Source organism: Sarcophilus harrisii, chromosome 3, assembly GCF_902635505.1.
Source record: "Sarcophilus harrisii chromosome 3, mSarHar1.11, whole genome shotgun sequence".
Classification (NCBI taxonomy): Eukaryota; Metazoa; Chordata; class Mammalia; order Dasyuromorphia; family Dasyuridae; genus Sarcophilus; species Sarcophilus harrisii.
This window is the reverse complement of record NC_045428.1, coordinates 403,466,587-403,486,578: the sequence shown is the minus strand read 5'-3', so window position 1 is coordinate 403,486,578 and position 19,992 is coordinate 403,466,587. Positions and strand designations below refer to the sequence as shown.

Below are 19,992 nucleotides of genomic sequence, written 5' to 3'. Positions count from 1 at the left end.
ACTATGTTTGATCTTCACTCTGTCTATTGGTTCCTGCCCTGTTGTCTACAAATATCCTTATGTTTTTAGACTGATTTTCTCCCTCTCTCCCTTTTTCCCCTCTATTCCTCCCTCTTCCTCTCCCTTTCCCTTTCCCTCTCCCTCTCCCTCTCCTTCTCTCTCTCTCTCTCTTCTCTCTCTCTCTCTCTCTCTCTCTCTCTCTCTCTCTCTCTCTCTCTCTCTCTCTCTCTCTCTCCTCTCTCCTCTCTCCTCTCTCCTCTCTCCTCTCTCCTTCTCTCTCTCCTTCTTCTTTCTTCTTCTTTCTTCTCTCCTCTCTTTTCTCTCTCTTTCATACACACTTATCTTGTTATTTATTTGCTAAAGTGGTTCATAATGAGTAGTGTGTTCATCTTATACATCAAAAAAAATTACATCTCTCATAAATCTTTTGAATCCTGAGATGTTTTCTTTAATTTGCTAATTGATCCCTTACTCATTTCTCAGTTATATAGGTTTTCTTTTTGGATAAAATCTGGATAAAATATACAAAACAAGGATCCTATTGTTAATAGATTGTGGATGAGATTGTTTTCCTTCTCTACAAACACTGAGTGTCTAATATATACAAGATACTGGGCTAGTTAATCCGTATAAAATGACAAAAATGAATACTTCTTATCTTCAAGATTTTATGTTATCCTTGGGGCAAATATAGCATGTAAACAGATAAATATAAATTGATTTAAGGTAGAAAGAATGTTAACAATTGAGGGAATCAAAACAGGATTGAAAGCATAATTGGCACCTAAATTATGCCTTTTAAGAAGATAAGGATTTTGACCAATGAAAAGGAAAGACATTCCAGGCATGGAAGATGACTTGTGTACATCCAGGAAGACTTGAGGTAGAATATTAAATTTGGCTAATCATCAACAGATATTATATATATATATATATATATATATATATATATATATATATATATATATAATTACAATAAAAATGTTTTCATCAACATAGATAATAAATGATGAAAACATTTTTAAAACTTTCTAAATGTACTTAACAATTTTGACCTAATTCCATTTCTTCTATTGACCTGCACCTACTGCAGTGACTAATGGCAAATATTCTCCCATGTTTTTCAGGAAAATATGTATTATCCCCTGTGGGAATTTCTAAAAAGCAGTAGTTTTCTAAAAGTAATATCTTTCCTCTGATCCTGATAAACTATCACTACTTAGAGTTATTTTTTAGTTGGTAGTTATTTTTTAGAGTTCTGGGCTTGAAATGAGGTAAATCCGAGTTCAAATTCTATCTCTACCACCTACTATCCATATAAGTTAGGTTACTTACCCTTGCTTAGCCCCAATTTCTGTATCTATCAAATGGGGATTATAATAGAGTTGTTGTAAAGATTAAAATTACTATTGTTACCTTTAACGAGATAGTTTTACTTTTTAGACTTAGACCTGATCTTTCTTTTAAGATGCCCAGTTATTGTATCAATCTTAAACACATGGTATACATTTCCATGTATAAAAAATAAACACTTTGTTTATGTTGAGTTCTTTGAAATTAATGTTTGATATTGGCTCTTACATGTTAAATTTTCTAAATTTGGGTTTATTTGAGACAAAGTCCTAAAAATCTGCAAGTTTTTTGAATGTTCTTTTTTGTTTGTTTGTTCAATATTATAGATAATTTTGCTAGATATGATATTTTTGGTCGCAGGCCTAATTCTTTTAATTGCCAAGATATATTATTCTAGGACCTGTAGTCCTTTATCATAGCTACTGATAAGTCCTGTGCTATTTTAATTGTAGTTCCAATATATTTGAATTTTTTTTTCTTTTGTTTCTTGCAAAATTTTCTCTTTGATCTGGGGGTTTTGAAATTTGACAACAATATTCCTATGTTTTTTCCACAGAGGATTTCTTTAAGGTGGTGATTAGTGGACTTTCCCTATTTCTACTTTCCCTTTATGTCCTATCACTCCAGGACAATTTTCTTTGATTATTTTTTGCATTATTGTGTCAAGAGTTTTTCAGCTAGTCCAATTATTCTTGTGTTTTCTCTTTTTGATCTATTTTCAGATATGTTTTTCTTATGTTTCACATTCTGTTATATTTTTTCATTCTTTATATTTTGTTATTTCTTGTTCTTTTATATCTTCTCTGACTTCCCCTTGCCCATTTTAATTGTCAAAGAATTTATTTCTTTAACATTCTATATCTCCTTTTCTAATTAGTTAATTTTTTTTCATTATCTTGTTTTTCTTGGATGATTCTAATATTTTTGTTTGTTTTTCAGAGGCTTTTTTAACTTTACAATCCTCCTCTGAAAATGAAACATGGTATTCTTTATTTCCACAGTAAATTTTTATGGTTGGGTTCTTTCTTCTTTAAAATAAGCACCTCTAATGGTGGGGTGAGGAGGATGATATCTCTAGCTTTAATTCAACTGTCCTCTGACCTGGAATACCAAATTAAAATATTCACCCTCTGGCAAGTGCCCATAGCCAGCAGGTCCCTGCCCCACTGCTTTTGCACTCAACCTAATGTGCTAGTTCTTTCTCATCCAGGGCCCTGTCTCTGTCACACAACTGGGTCTGGCATCCCTAATCAGCAGAGATTCTTCAATCTTCCTGGACTCAGACCCATGATTCCTCCACATTATCTGAGAGGTGAAAGTTCCTGTGATTCTATCTGAGCCTCCAATCAAATCCAGTTTAGCCAAGAGTTAGCTCAAGAGCTTCCTTCTTGTTGTTTCTGTGTAACTAGCCTGGAGGTGTTTGTACTTCACACGGGTTAGACTTTGTTCTAGAGTATTTTTTCCATCCTCTTGGGTTGTGCCAGGAGGATTGCTATTCTACCCCAAGTCTACTTTGCATTTCACCAGTCTGTGTTTGTCCTAAGGTGCAAATTTGAGCTGTTGATTATTTCAGCTTTTATGTAATGTTTTTCCACTATAGAAGTTCATGTCAATGAATTTTGGCATTTTTAAGATAATCAAATTTTTCATTATTAAAAACATCCTTCCAGGTCAGAGCATTTTAATTTTAATGAAATTTTGATTGCCCTGGTTTGCAGTTCACTATGTTAGTACATTTATTTACTGATTCACAATTTAAAATCCACATCCAGACTTTTTAATTGCTTAAAATTTCTCCTGTTTATGAGTTAATACCAACCCAGAAGCTAGGTAGACTCTTTATCCCAGCCTCTACTATAGGCTCCATTAAGACCCTGTATATTATCTGTCTTTCTGATTCAAAATAGTTTTTATCTGTACCTGTGCTTAAGTCTAATTTTATAGGCAAATTCTACAAGTGTATTTGTATTTGTGGCAGTTTTATTTGGATAAATGTTTGGGGCCAGATGTAATTGTGGAAACCAATTTTAATTGGCTCTTTATAAATAAACATTATTAAACCCCATGCTGTTGTTAAAAATGTATAATTATTTCTCCACTGAGGTCCTACTTGAGTTTTTACTCAAGTATTACACGGAAGTGATTTGGGGGTTCTTAAAGGCAATGCCAACATAAATTTTGCATTAAGCTTGATTGAATAACTGTAGTTATTTGCTCAGTGATCAAATATGTATCTATTGTCTGAAGAAGTCTTGCTAAATTTGAAGAGCCTGATCACCATGTTGAATGTGAGGTGATTGCTTTTTCTGACAGCAATTCACAAAATAAAAACAAAACAAAATTGAAGAGTTGTAGAAGGGTTATATCTTACAACAACGTAAAGCAGTATTCACATAGGTGAAATGATCAATCCTTGGAACATTGTATCCCAGAATGAATTATAAAAGCATATTTTTATATTTTATACTCTCATTAATTAAATTTCAGAGAATATTTCGAACAGAATGGAGATAGCCTTTTTAGGAACTTTTTTCTTTCTTAGCTCATTTTTCTTTGGCTGGTTCTGCCAGAAAACTGCCTTTTTACTGTCCTACATTCAAGGATGATACATACAGCTTCTGATATTATAGGAAATATACTTCACAAAATGATGTGAAATTTTTCTGTCTGATATTGAAAAGGAAGAAGAAGAATTTACCGTTCTTGCTAGCTGCTTGGGGCTTCTACCATCTTTTAGTCAAACAGCTCATCCATTCACCAGCGCCGCCTGCCTTGACTGGTCTGTTCCAGCATTTGACATCATACCTCAGTGGTGCTTTGAAGTAACTTCATTTTCTGAAAGACATGCAGAACAAGTAAAGGTATGTAAAAAAAGAATTTGCTTGGTATCCTGGCCATTTACTAATGGGGTAAGAGACAAATTAATTTGCAATTCCTTGATAATAACCAGTATTTGAAAGAATTGAATAAAAATGGCTTTGCTTGACAGGAGAAAGTCCATATTTCAGGAAGATGTTTCATATTATTTGTCATCTTTTTGATAATAGGATTTGCTCATTTAAAAAAATCAGGTTTCTCTTTCATAAATATTGAGATACATATATTTTACAATCAATTCAAAGGGGATTTTTGACCCATTGAATCTGTTGGAGTGTTGTCATATTTAAGTCTTAAGTGATACAGTCAGTATGTGGTGTTCCTGTAACCCATGTTTTTATATGAATAAACTCAAGCTTAACTTTATCCATTATAAGTATGATCTGGTTAGCACTATTTAATAGTAAAATGACCTTAGATTTTAATACACAGTTTCTAACTTTTAATATGCAGTTGGATGCAGACATGCTAAATAAATTTTGATGAAAAATATAAGTATTAATGTAGCTTTCCTGTTTTGAGATAGGAAATTTATAAAAATTTGGTCTGATACTTTATAGACTCACTAAACTTTGAGGTATAGCATTATTAAGACTCATCTAATCCAAATTGTACCTAATTATATCTAATCCAAATGTGATAATATTTGTAACATGTATTGCAAATTGTAAAGTGATATATAAATGCTAGCAATTCTTCTTAACTTTCTAGACTTTTAAAATATCTTTATATCCTTTCTGTCATCCAATGCATTATCTATCCTTCATAACTTTTTGTATTCTGCACATTTGATAAGCCTGTCAAAGCTTTACTCAAAGCATTGATCAAAAGGTTAATTAGTATAGAGTCAAGCACAGGTCCATATGGTACTTCACTGATGAGTGCTGTTCAGCAAGCTCCAAATCATCTAAATATATTCTTATCTAGACCATAACTTTATCTTTCCCAGAAGAATAAAATGTGATAATTTATGAAAATTTCACTAAAATTTAGGTAAATTATATTTATAACATTCTACTGATCTGTTAAGTAATCCTTTCAAAAATTAAATTGAGTTAGTCTAGCATGATCTATTCTTGTTAAAGACATACTGGCTAGATCTATCACTACTTTCTTTTCCATTTATATTGATGTTCACTAGCTATTTTTTAAAAAATCTATTCTAGAATTGTTAAGGAATTTAAGTCATCTTAACTGGCCTGTACTTTAAATATTTTATTTTCTTCCCCAATTTTTTTTTTTAATAATTGTCTTTTTCTAGGGTTGCAGCACATTTTTCTTAAACAATCTTTTAGAAATCATTGATGGTAGCTCAACAATCACATCTACCAATTCTTTCAAATGTCTGGGGATGTAATTTATTTTAAAGCAAGTGAATTAATTAAGAGCAATTAGTGCTGTCTTACTCTAATCTTATATACAGACATATATAAACCTATATATAGACTAATCTTATATATATATATGTATATGTATATTTATATAAGTCATTTTTTCTGACCTTTCTGATTTGAAATATCTATCACAGAATCCCCACAGTCGAAGAATTGAGCTGCTTTGCTTTCTGTTTCTGCTCTCGTACATCCTGTATAACTGTATAACAAAATAATTTGATTATTTTCCCCCGAATATAACTTAAAAACAAAACCAACCCCCCCCCCTTTTTTTTTTTTTTTAACAAAACCCTTTTTTAAGGTTTTGTTTTTAGTTTTCTTCATCAGTCTCTGCCTAATCTGAACTGTGGCAATTATTTTATACACACACACATACACACACACAAATACTTTTTTTAAAAAATCTAAGTTAAAATTAAATTGATGTTTCTCATATATATGTGTGTGTGTGTGTGTGTGTGTGTACACACACATAAAAATACCTTTTTAAAAAAATCTAAGTTAAAATTAAATTGATGTTTTCTGTGATTTACACTAGTGTCTTTGGTTTCTTGTTTTTCTTCCTCACTGAAATAGTTTCTCTTTCTGTAGAATTTCTTTCAAAATAAAAATTTCTTTAAAAAAGAAAAAAAATAGAAATGTTTTTTGTATGACTTCACATACATAATGAATATCATATTGCTTTTGTTTTTGATGGATGAAGGAGGGGTTTCAGGAGAGGAGAGAAGATGGAATCAAAATTTTTTAAATGAATGTTAAAAGTTTAATTTCTGAGTTCCTCCTTGCTCCTGGGCTGACTTTACCTGAAGAATTTTAGTCCATGGAATTAATCATTCACCATCATTTAGGTGTTTATTATGCACTAGGCACTTTGCTCTGAATATAAAGGAAGGCAGAAACACAAAATGATGCCTACCCTCCTGGAGCTTACCAACAATTTATAGGAAATTCAATTTGTAAATGAAGGGATGCATTCAAGATATATACTGACTGAAAGGAAGGTGATCTTAGAGAGGATGGCTCAAGCAGATAGAAGAACCAGGAGAAGCCTTACAGATGATGACGATTGAGATGAGCCTTGAAAAAAAAAACTGAGAAATAACATTGCAGGTATGGATGATTAGCCACTGAGTAGGTGTGGAGTATTGTGTTAAGAAATAGCTAGTATAAGTTCAGTGTAGCTGAATCATTTAGTATGTGCAAAAGAGTGTGAGAAGACCGGAATGTTAGAAAGGAGGCAGTTTGAGAAGAGCATTAGTACCAGACATTAATATTTTATTTTCATGGTAGTAGATAACCACTGAAGTTTTTTTCAAATAAGGTTAGTGGTTATATAGTCTTATCTATGCTTTTGCAAAATCACTTTGGCATCCATGTAGAAGATAGATAGAGGTGAGAAGATATTTTAGGGAGATCAATAGAAGGCTGTTATAACAGTTGGGGCAAGATATGGCATGTACCTGATTTCGGTGGTTCTATTAGAGGGAAGGTCTGAGATCACAAGATTTAACAGCTGAATGGATATGAGTGGTGCAAGCAAGTTGTTGAGAAGGATGCTAAGGTTACAGACTCAGATGACTGGAAGAATGATGATTCAAGTTTTTTTTTTTTTTTTTAGGAAGTTTAGAAGAGAGGTGGGTTTAGGGAGGGATAGGGAATTTTTTTTTTTCTGCCAAAGGTCATTTGAATATTTATAACATCATTCACTGGTCATACAAAATTAACAACTTAAAGAAGTTTAGCAGTGGGAAGTTGTTGTAACTTGTGAATGCCTTGGCAGGATCAGACCAAATGATTATATGGCTTGTGAGCCAGAGGTTCTCCACCCTTGGAGGGGGAAAATTAATGATTTCTATTTCAAATACATTGAGTTTGAAATGTTTATAAGACATGTAATTATAAAAGGCTGTTCAGGCTGAATGTATAGGTGAATCATCTGTATTGAGTTGATAATTGAAACTGGGAAGTGATGATATCAAATGAAAGCATGTCAAAAAAAAAAAAAAAAAAGAGAGAGAGAGAGAAGAGGTCCTAGAACATAATCTTGGGTGATAACCCCGATTTGGGGGGACAACAGGATAAAGATTCAGCAAAGGGTACTGAAAAAGTCAGATTATAGATCGGAGGCAGCAGTGTTGTGAAAACCAAAGAACAGAGAACATGCCTGAAGAGATGGTCATCAGTGTTAAATACTCTAAAGAGGTACCCTTAGATTTGGCATTTAAGAGATTATTGGTAACTTTGGAGAGATGTCTTCTAGATAATCTCTCCCCTGAGTCTTTGAGACAGTATTCTCTAGATTCTCTTGTCTAACTGCTCCTTCTCAGGCTCTTTTGCTGGGTCATCATTAACATTCTACCTCCTAACTGTGAGTGTACTATAGCTCTAACTCTCTATACTTTTAACTTAAAGGCCACATCCTCTCTTTTGGATTCAGCAATCATTTCTGTGCTACTAACGTTCTTCATTCCTATACCACAAACTCAAATTTGAACATTTCAAACAGAATGTCCCAAACTCAAGCGTGTCAAAACAAGCACATTTTCTTCTCCCTTCCACCTCCCTGTCTTGATCCCCCAAATCTATTGCTTTTACAAATTTCCTTTCTATCCAAGTCACCACTACCTTCAGTTACCCTGGGCTCCTCAGCTCACACATTTTCACTCATCCCATCTATTCAATCAGTTGCCAGTCTTGTCAGTTCTGCTTCTAGAACAGCTCTCCACAAGTTTCCCTCTCTCCATTCACATGAATTATAGCTCAGGCCCTTATCAACTTTCTTCAGGCCAGATTACTACAGCCACTTCCTAATTTATTTCTCTGCTTCAAGTCTTTCCATAGAATGGTCAAAGTATTTTTCTAAAACACTGTAATGAACGAGTCAAATGGCTCCCTATTTATATTGCCTATATTCTTAAATATAAACTCATTTTTTTTTTCTGATGTTTAAAGCCTGTCACAACTTTTCTAGGATTTTTATGCAATACTTCCCTTCATGAACACAATAATTTACCTAAACTCCTGTTCTTGACAATGGCCCTTGAGGCTCTCATATCTGGAATGTACTTGCCATCATGTCTATCTTTTAAAATTCCTAATTTCCTACTCTCTACTCACTAGTGATGCTTTCCTTTGTACTTTCTACTTTACTACGCTTGTTTCTGGAATTCTACAAATGAACATACCTTTTAAATAAACAATTCTACTTCACCTTCCCTTTTTACCTGAGATTTTACCTGAGATCTTACTACATTAGGTCTTTTGATTCATCTTGCTTGTTTCATAAACCTCTGCATTGGAATTTATGGTTTTTGCTATTTGCTCTTTTCTTGAATTTTTGTGTTGTGAACTTCTGGGAGTCTCAATTGCTGTTTTCTTTTCTTTCTTTCCTTTTTTTTTTTTCCATTTTCTTTACATATTGTAATATCTGGGCTATGGATATGGATCGATAAATATAAACAATTTTTTCGCTTCTATTCTTTACTTTTAAAGCTCTTTTTCATTAATTTTGAAACACACTTGGCAAATGTATTCTTATTAGCCTTTTTTGCCAAGTATACTCCATTCCCTGACTAGGGAATTGTAATGCTGCCTCTAGTCCAGAATACCATCTTCTTAGCTATTTTTTCACTTATATAAACTACTTTTATCTTCTGTATTTCTGCCTTCAATGGATAACAAATATGAAAAAAGCTACCTTTGACTCTATAGTCTGCAGATTCTTTTCCAAATTTCATATTCAGTTGCTATTAAACTTTTCTAAGGAGAAAAAAGTTCCAAAATTTGGAAAACATTTGAACAGTTCAATCTTTATCAGTGTTTTATAATCTTCTTTTGGCATATAATATGTATTTGGATGAACCACCAGAAGTGGATTATAGTTGGTCATTTGACTATTCTTGAGTTCTCTTTTCTATGTTGAATATATATGCATATAAAGCAGCAATCTTGGTTATTGAAGTAAGTAGTTTTAACAGATTGAATTATCCAGGGTCCAGATTTCAAGAAATATAATCATAGTGACAATCTTCCCTAACTACAGAATCTTTTAACAAATAACATACAAACCCTTGAGGAATTACTTTGCAGAAAGAATAAATGCTTTCCGCCCCAAACTTAGTATGAGAGTGGAAAACATACCTGCATGTTACAATTCAGGCAATCAGATTTAAGCACATTTTGGAGTGACTCAAAAGTATTAGGATTTCAGTAGATTTAGACTTGAGGTAGATCAAAAGAATTGAAACTTTTAAATGTTTCAGAGCAAGCAGACTAAAGTACTTTCCCCATCCCCCCAGGCAATTAGGGTTAAGTGACTTGCCCAGGGTCACACATGTAGGAAGTGTTTTAAATGTCTGAGGTCAAATTTGAACTCAGGTCCTGACTTTAGGGCTGCACTACCTAGCTGCCCCACTGAATTACTTTTGAATAAACAAATTATTAGTATGATGAAAATAGAATTCCTTTAGTGTCCAGGATTATATTCATGTTATGAAATCACATTCGCTATTTCTAGTTGTATAATTCCCCTTTAGAAGAAGGGACTGATATAACCAGCCAGAATAATAAATTGCGTCATAACATATGTTATAGTGTATTTGTTTAAAAAACAGAAAAGTATAAAAATAAATTTTAAATATTCTGTTGTAATTTAATTAAAACATGAACTTCCTTTAAAATCACATATTCTTTGATTATTTATTAGAGTTTAAAACATGGTTTCACAATCTACTAGCATTTTAAAATTTCACATTCTTTATATTAAAATGCTATGTATTAAGAAACAGAATTTATTTTAAGCAAGGATTTTTTCCCTTAAAATAAATCAATCAGGCTTGTCATATTATAATATTATTACCTATGTTTATGGGGAAAAAAGTGAGTTGGTGTCAATAAGAGAATTACATAATCTTTATTATTTTTGATAATGTTTTAGGTTTTGCTTATCCAGGAGTCAAAATGGGACTTACCACACTTATTACAGTTGCCTGAGAACTATAATACCATCTTTCAGTACTACCACAGAAAAACTTGTAGTGTCTGCACTAAAGTTCCTAAAGATCCTGCTGTATGCCTTGTTTGTGGTACTTTTGTCTGCCTGAAAGGACTTTGCTGCAAACAACAAAGTTACTGCGAATGTGTACTGGTAAGAGATGGCAAAAGACCTAACATTTCTGAAAAGAGAGCTTTAAATTATTTATGTTCAAGTGAGTTTCTTAAACTCAGATACCAAAATATTTCTTAGAGCAAGGATTCTTAACCTTTTTTATGTCATGGACACCTTTGGCAGTTTGATGAAGTCTGTGGACATTTTCTCATGATATTATTTTTAAATGCCTAAATCAAAATGTGTAGGATACAGATGTTGAATACTTAATCAGAATTTTTTTTTTTTAAGATCATAGACCCTAAGTTAAGAATTCCTGCTTTGGAGAGAAAGGATATAGTTTTCTTTTCTTTCATCTAGAGACAGGACAGAAGAATAGTACTTGGGGATAAAGCTAAGTGATATAACCCTTAAGATCATATTTATTTTCACTCTCCTTTCATATTTTACACCATTTAATGATGAACTATTTTGAGCAAATATTTGATGGTTCCCAATATTCTTATGAAAATATCCCAAATATGCTTTGATAAAATGCCATATTCAGTTGTTATTAAACTTTTATAAAGAGAAAAAAAGCTCCTAAATTTGGAAGACATTTGAATAGTTCATTCTTGACTTTATTATGAAGTTGTTAGTTCATTAATAGGATTTTTAAAAACATGTATATATATATTTTTTTAGCATTCTCAGAACTGTGGTGCTGGAACAGGAATATTTCTTTTGATCAATGCATCAGTAATTATTATTATTCGAGGCCATCGTTTCTGCCTCTGGGGTTCCGTTTATCTGGATGCACATGGTGAAGAAGACCGGGATCTTAGGTAAGGATATAAAGATGGTAACCCTTATTAAACTAATATTGTATGGAAATTACTATAAAGTAATAACCGTAGGCAAAGTGTCAGAATTTAATATAAAATTGTTGACATGGAAAAATTGCTTTAAATAAGTGTTACACTCTTAGTTATAGCTTTATTCCATTTCATAATATGCATTTCTGAGGATACTAATTTGAATTATTTATAATTCAATTTATTATATTATTATATTTATTTATTATATTATATTAATTATATTCAATTTATAATAGTTTTGTAAGGCTTTCCCCATCATCAGCATGCAGTCCCCAAATATCAGAAAACATAAAACAAACAAAAAAATGCTGTGTAACTTGTCATGAGGAATTAGCTTAAATAGATATGAAAAATTAAATTTCTCTAGATTAATTGTTAATGTTCATTTTTCTTTTTAGACGTGGCAAGCCTCTCTACATTTGCAAGGAAAGATACAAAGTTCTTGAACAGCAGTGGGTTTCTCATACTTTTGATCACATCAATAAAAGATGGGGTCCACATTATAATGGGCTATAAATCATCTATTACCTGCAGCTTCACACCATATCATCCATCACCTTTACTAAGAATCCAGCTTTACAAAGATAAGCTTTAACTTAATTTGGGGGATTAACTCACTGGAAAAAAAGAAACCATGCCATTTTTAAGCCTTTCAATAATTAGGTGCTGTTGATATTACATTAATGGTACTATAACTTAAAAAAAAAAATCTTTGGGAGGCCATGAAAAGTTTAACTTCCTTGGTACTCATGCTTTTTGTTTATTCCACAATTGATAAGAAGCACAACTTATTCTCAAAATTATTTAAAAGTGAGATCTCCCAACAGTGCGATGAAATACTTTGATATTTTGAGTGGATTTGAGTTTACTGCAGGTTTACTGCTTCCACATCCTTTGTGTTTAATTTGCATCTACTAAACATATTGCATCATTTTTCCTTTCCATTTCTTGTGTTGATTTGAGATTTTTGCTTGCTACATATGTAATTAGACAACAATTGTAAAACATGATTTATGTGAGATATTGTATAGTAAAAGTTGGTCTAACAGTAGAACTTAAAAAAAAATTCACTTATTGTGAGAGGTCTGTTAAAAGCTTTCAGACGTTGCTGAAAATCTAACTCATTCTCAGGAATTTCATAAATATTATCCCCAGGTAAATAAATAAAATAGCTGTAAAATAACTAGATTGCTACTGTTAATGTAATACAGTATACTCTTCCTTTTTTTTTTCTTTTTTTCCTTTTCTTTCCTTTCTTTTTCTTTCTTTTTCTTTCTTTTTCTTTCTTTCTTTCTTTCTTTCTTTCTTTCTTTGCTCTTTCAAAAACCAAAATTTGCCATTACAATTGGGTAAATTATTAGTGGTAGTAATATATAGATTTTACTATATATACAAATTTTCTAAGACTATACAACATGACAGATTCTAATTATAACCATGCATGCCTGCCTTTCATTATCAACCCAGATATGTGTTTGAGTGACTGAATTGGAAATATGCAGACTGTCTTAAAAATGAAACATGATTTTGGATCTTTCCTGTCAACTCAAGAGATTCATCTGTATTGTTTTTGTGCAGAGTAATCACTGATTTTTCTGCTTGATTTCCTTTAAAAGAAAAAAAAAAAGCTCAACAGAAGTGGCCCTCGTTTGAATGCATCTATATTCTTCTCAGAAGAATGCTGGAGAAACAGCTTATGTTTATAGTGTTTTTAACTCAACAAGAAGAAAAAAGGGATTGAGCTTAAATCTACTGTCTATTTAAGAGGGGGAGGATATGGAAAAAAAACACATAAATATCACTATCAAATAATTTTTCAAGTGATCCAGACATTGGTTGATTATTTCATATAAAATGCTATCATACTACTTCCTTTCATAGCTTGTCCTTTAAAATAAAATTTTTACATGTAAAACACAAGACAAATACATCTAGTGATAAAACATATAAAATAAAAGCAGACCCATATTTTAAGATCTAATTGAATGATATCACATCAGAATGATTTAAATGACAGTCTAGCATCCAAATAAGGAAAAACATTTTTCAAACAGGTCCAAAGCAGTTGCAATTTGAACCATTAGATCTACAATAGAATACATGGTAATGGCTTGCTATTTTTATATAAAGTTCCAAAATATTAACATAACTTTCTGTAAGTCTAGAATGATTCTATTTCACTAACTGAATAACAGTGTTTTCCAACATGTTGCTACTTTTTTAAATACTGTACCATAAGTTCAGCCTGTAATATTTTTTTGCATTGGTCATTATGAATACCAGGCCATTTTGTAAGTGTGGTTGATGAGCAAAATGTTAATTTTCATCTCTAGTATAATACCATTACAGGATTCATGAACTTGAATAATTCTGTAGTTTGAAACTCTGATGCTCTATTTACAAGTTATAATGTATCCAGAATTTGGTGATTACATATTTAAAATGGAATGTTTTATGGTTGTGCATATGGATGTGAAGTGAAAATATTAGCCTTAACTTTAAAAATCTGGGTATTTGATAGTGTTTATTTTGATATTGGTGAATTAGTCACCAGTAAATTTTGAAAAAAGCACTTGGTTGAAAATTGTACTTGAATACATACATGCATGCTGCTAAACTATAACTTTGATTTTCCCCATAACTTTTATAAGCCCAATTTATAAGCCCACTTTGAAAAATAACAGGTCCAAGTTAGAGTGATGTGTGTGTATATTATTATTAAAAAGATGTACTGGTGTGGTATCTTGTATGAATGATCATTTAAGTACAGTACATTACTGTAGATGCTAAATCAATCTTTATAATTAATCAGAAAATACAAAACTAGGAATAATCAACATTGTAAAATATGTTAATAAAAACCTACTGTCATTCCGTGTGAGAATTTTTTTAAACTTACCCATTTTTAAATGTCATTTTGTTTCTTTATAGTTGTTATTTGCAGGCTTCATTATTGTTTTCCATGTCTCTTGTTTGTCTAATAGCTTAATGCCTTTGCTCAGGAAAGCTACCCTGATAGTTCTATATCAGTATATCCTGTCACTGTTATTTTCTAGAAGGGCCCAAATGAACCTCATCTGAAATTGTGCTTTGTTTTGTTCTAAAATATATATTTTTTCTGACTGTTCTGCTTATGGCCACCCTACAATTCACTAACAAGTTGTTATTTTAGTTTCCTACTATCATCTAACTCATTTGGATTAGTAGGATTGTTAAAACAAGTTCTGCTTCAGTGCCGCGTGGATCAGTATAGATTGAGTTTGTATTGATACTTTTGGGGGTGATTCTGAGCTGATACAATAGCACAAAGGACTACACTGGAATTTATTAATGTTTATGACAACGGAAGGATACTGATAAAATGCTTGGGAAACTTGGAGGTAAACAGTCAGATTCCAGATAACATCTGAAGGCTCAGTGCCTTATCATACAGAAGCTTACAGCTGCTCTAAAGAGCCTTAGACAGAGTGCTTATCTTGGAGAGAAGTGAAGCCTTAGACATTAAGCCAGATGCTACAAGGACTAAGCTTTTAGGCACTTGGCCTGACAAAGCTGAATATATTCTCTACCTGTGAGAGATCTTCTAAGTGTTTTTGATGGCTTACCCAAGTGACTTTATGAATCCAGTCATGTCTCTGGGGACCAGATTCTAGTATTTACTGGCCCAGACCGCATATGTTATCTCCTTGCCATCTCCATCTTTCTCCCTCCCCCTCCTCCCTCACTCCCATTTTCAGGATGCTTAAGACCAGCACCAGTGAAGCTCTTTATCTGCATCCAAGCCTGGAGGTTGGGGGACTCCAATCCATTAATTAACCCTTCCTTAGTGCTATGGTTAATGAATTTCTGTTTCCTTGTTTCCCAGTTTTGTTCAGTGAGAGCCACTATGTTCCGAAGGTAAAACAAAAACTGAACTAAAAAACTTCAAATGCTTTTCCCCTGCTATATTTCCCTATATATACACTTCCTATTCCTTTCATCTTCAGCTCTCTTTTCCATTTTGTATTCTGGAATCCTTATTTCATGTAAAATTTCCCTTTATCTCAAAGCCTTTTTTCATTTTATATTTCAATTTTGAAACTTGTGGAAACTTGGTTCTCTTTGGTATGGAAAATACCATATCTCTAAATCAATTGCTCTACTTGTTTTTGCTCATTATCTCATGGCTTCAAATATATTGGCTCACAAAGAGGAGTTTACTGTTTACTCCTTGTTTACTGCTTTCTCTTCTTTCACCATAACTTAGCAATCATTAGTCTTTTGAAGTTCACTCCATTAATTTGTCACAGAGTTCATGTGCTTATGTATGTACAGTTTTATAGCCCTTTGGACGTAATTTCAAATTGTTCTCCAGAATAGCTGGATTAATTCACAATTCCACCAAAACTACATTAGTGTACCTATTTTTCCACATTTCTAGCATTTATCATTTTTTTCCCCCTGTCATCTTGGCTAGTCTGATAAGTATGAGGTGTTTTTCTTTTCTAAGAGTTGTTTTAATTTGCATTTCTTTATTCAGTAGTTATTTAAAGCATTTTTTCATATGATTATTGATAGCTTTTATTTTTTCTAAAAACTTGTTCATATCCTTTGATATGAACAAATTGAAGAGTCATAAATTTGACTTGGTTCCCTATATACTTGAGAAATGAGACCTTTATCAGAAATTTGCTGTAAAAATTTTTGCTTTGCTCCTCATTTTGACTACATTGGTTTTGTTTGTGAGTAAACCTTTTTACTTTCATGTAATCAAAATGACCAATTTTATTTTCTGTGATCTCAGTTTTTTGTTTGGTCTTAAACTTCCCTTTTCCATAGACAGGTAAATTTTTCCATATTCTCCAAATTAGGAGATCATACTTCATATCTAGAGATTTACCCATTTTTATCTTATTTTGGTATATGATGTAAAGTGTTGGTGTATGTTAGATGCTGGGTTTTTTTTTTTTTTTTGATTAGATGAGAAGTTCTTGCCCCCAAGACTTTGATCTTTGAGTTTATCAGACACTATCCTACAACTTTACTAAAGTAATTAATTGTTTCAACTGGTTTTTAGTTGAGGCTTGACAGTTCTTATACTTAATCATTTGCAAAGAGTGATAGTATTGTTTCCTTATTGCCTATTTTTACTCTTTCAATTTTTTTCTTAAGACTATAGCTCATAGTTCTAATACGATATTGAATAATAGTGGTAATAATGGACATCCTTGATTAACTTCTTAATCTTATTAGGGAAGCTTCTAGATTACTATGATAAATTACTACTGTGTATAGTGTACTTAATCTATTCCACCACTCTACATTGTAGCCAGTAACAGATTGCTTTGATGATTACTGCTTTGTAATATAGTTTTGAATTCTGGTACTGCTAGGCTGCTTTCACTTAAAAAAAAATTAATTCCTTTGATATTTTTGAACTTTTGTTGCTGAGGATGAATTTTGTTATTACTTTTTCTACCTCTGCAAAATAATACTTGGGTAGTTTGATTGTTATGGAACTGAATAAACTAATTTGTAGAGTTGTCATTTTTATTTTACTGGCCTAACTATGAGCAATCAATATCTCTCCAATTTTTTAAATCTTTTGTGTGTGTGTGTGTGTGTGTGTGTGTGTGTTGTAAAAAGTGTTGGGTTCATATAGTACCTGGGTTTGTCTTATCAGATGTATTCTCAAGAATTTTATATTGTCTGCACTTCTTTTAAATGGAATATCTCTTTCTGCTGGCTTGTAACTTTGCTTAAGTTGTTCACTGTTTCAACTGGTTTTTTTAGTTGATTGTCTGGAGTTCTCTTAATATATCATCATACCATCTGGAAAAAAGTTATCCTTTTGTTTCTTTATTTCCTATTTTTTATTCTTCCAATTTATTTATTTATTTTTGCCTTAAGGTTATGCTAGCATTTCTAATACATTATTGAAAAACAACAATGAACATTCTTGATTCATCCCTGATCTTATTGAAAGGTTCCTAATTTATTTCCAAATAACTGCAGATCATTTTAAGAAAGGCTCCATTTCTTCCTGGGCTTTCTAGTATTTTTAATAGTAGTGGATGTTGTGTGAGCCTATTTCCTTATTCATAAACTATCTCTTTGTTCCAAACTCCTTCCTTTTACATGAAACTCTAAATTCTGTATTGATGTCTGTGAAGTCTGGGTTAGTTCCCTGGAGGTGTCAGAATCAGCCGGAGTCAGGATAAGCAAAAGTCCTTGGTCTTTAGGAGGAGAAGTGAAGGGGATTGACAAAACTGCCACAAGCTCTCCACCGACCAACCTCCCTTCTTCTCATCCTCCTCCAAAGTGACTCTGTCTTACTTGTCCCCCTGATGCCTCCTACCATTAGTGAGAAGTGCCATTTCCCAAGCATATGCTAATAGAGTATTGTCCAATTGGTAATTTGCCCTAAGTGCTTGTTTGTCTGATTCCAGTGCACCTATTCCTAGTTTCAGCCCTTTACAGACATTCCTTTTAACACTCTAGCTTTTCCTCAACCTCAGCTCCCATAAGCTACATCCTTACTGAATTTATCAAGGATGGTCATATCTTAGATTTCATCATCTCTTCATAACTGTGCCACTTCCATTATTTTTAACTTTGAAATTCTCCTCTTTAATTATAAAGTCTTATCCTTTGATTTCTATTTTTCATTTCTAAATCTACTTGTTCTCCCCAAAAGATAGTTCTTCCATGCTTTTTTTCCCCCTTCCCTCCTTGTTTTTTTTTTTTTTTTAATCCTTCACCCCTTCTCTGTCTTCAGTTTTTTTTTCATAGTCTTGACTCTATATTTAACAAATTCACCCTTGACTCCTTATTTCCTACTATTCAAACTCAGCCTATACTGAGTCCTGGATCACCACCTCTACCTTTTCTCTCTATTCATATGTTATATAATCCTTCTCCTCACTTTCATTGATCCTATCCCACTCCCCTCCACAGCTATTTAAATTTTTTTCTCAAGAGAAACCATTCTACTCTACCACAGAATTCAAACCTATTCAATATGAGCATTCTTATCTTTTCAACTTAACAACTCAAAATTCATCTTTTCATTTACACTATGGACTCTCTTTCTTGCCAAAGCTAATCCTTTCATCTGTGATTCAATCTTTTCTTCTTCAAGAATTTTCCCCTCAATCTGTGCTCTATTTCTGTTTTCAGTTGCTTACAAACTTGCTCATGTCATCCTCTATTAATTGATCTTGCCAACCCTCCAGGCTACTATATTTCCCCTTCCTGTCATTGCCAAACTCCTATAAAGAATTAGCTACATTCATATAAAATACATATATTTCTTCTTTGCTACTTGTTATATTGCTAGCTGGCTTCTATCCTCATCACTTTACTGAAACTATTCACTACAAAGTTACCAATGGTCTCATAACCATTAAACTTGATGGCCTTTTTTCTTAGATCTTATTTCACTCTTCTGTAAGTTAATACCACTCATACCTCTTCCTAGAAAATGGTTTCTTTTTTGACTTTTGTGACTCTTTTTTCTTCTTCTTTTTCTACTTTTAAAATTCACTACTCTTTGTTGGATGATCATCCATTTCTACCCCCTTTCTTACATGTTCCCTAGGACTGTATTTTGGGCATTGGCCACATATACACACACATACACTCCCTCTTTTCCTCTCTCCCTCCCTCTCACTTCTCTCTCCCTTTCTCCCTCTCTCCTCCCCTCCCCCTCCCCCACATTCTCCATTTGGGATTTTGAGCTCTTATGAACTCAATTATCACTTCTATAAAATTATACACAAATGATTCCCAAATCCATATTTTTAGTTAGAATCGTTCTCTTTAACTCCAGTCCCACCTTAAAAAGTATTTCCTAGATGTCTTATTCTGGATATCCCAGAGTCATTTTTTAAACTCATTATGGCCAAAATGAGCCTCATTTTTTCCTTTGCCCTAAACATTCCCTTCTTTTACAGTTTCTATTTCTGTTATGGTCATTGTCATATCGAGCAGTTGTGCCCATCTTACAGATGTGTCTTTGGCTGCTGGTGTTTTTTTGTGTTTGTGTTTTTTCCTTTCTCAAAGGCAGTGTTTTGTTTGTTGTTGTTGAGATAATTCTGTCAATATACTTAGGATTATTTGGTTTATAATCAACTTTATTTGTTACACCTATTGCCATACAAAAGAGTCCCTCAGGTTGGGTCCTTTTTTCTATTCTAACTTGATGCCCTCTTTATTTTTCTCAGACTTCCTTGATAGATCAGGATAAATGAATTTTTTTGGTTCCATCATATTTTTGGCAACTACCAGGTGGGCTATACAAATTATTCTTGTCTTTGATAAGCATTTAATACAGACGCAGCATTTTTAGAAAGGATAGGAATAAAATGTTTTTCCTTCAATTCCTCATTCACATGATTAAATCCAGGAACGGAACCAAAGGAAG

The 19,992-nt window shown here is 32.6% G+C and overlaps 1 protein-coding gene and 1 long non-coding RNA gene across 6 annotated transcripts in view; one reads left to right on the top strand and one right to left on the bottom strand.

The window, feature by feature from the left end:
* Nucleotides 1-14,462, top strand: part of UBR3 (ubiquitin protein ligase E3 component n-recognin 3) — a 267,500-nt gene extending 253,038 nt beyond the window's left edge. For 3 of the 5 annotated variants that reach the window (XM_031960483.1, XM_031960485.1, XM_031960486.1), the window contains 4 exons: nt 4,035-4,214; nt 10,561-10,770; nt 11,416-11,555; nt 11,987-14,462. In XM_031960483.1, coding sequence (XP_031816343.1) covers nt 4,035-4,214; nt 10,561-10,770; nt 11,416-11,555; nt 11,987-12,104 — 648 coding nt within the window. In that variant the 3' untranslated portion in view covers nt 12,105-14,462. The remainder of the gene's footprint in view (nt 1-4,034; nt 4,215-10,560; nt 10,771-11,415; nt 11,556-11,986) is intronic. The other 2 variants (XM_031960484.1, XM_003763950.4) reach the window with 1 other exon arrangement.
* On the bottom strand, nt 5,518-8,339 carry LOC116422453. The gene is made up of 2 exons (XR_004233095.1): nt 8,250-8,339; nt 5,518-5,823 (listed from the first exon to the last, which is right to left on the bottom strand). It is a non-coding gene; the product is annotated as an uncharacterized LOC116422453 (long non-coding RNA).
* Nucleotides 14,463-19,992: the final 5,530 nt, after the last annotated feature.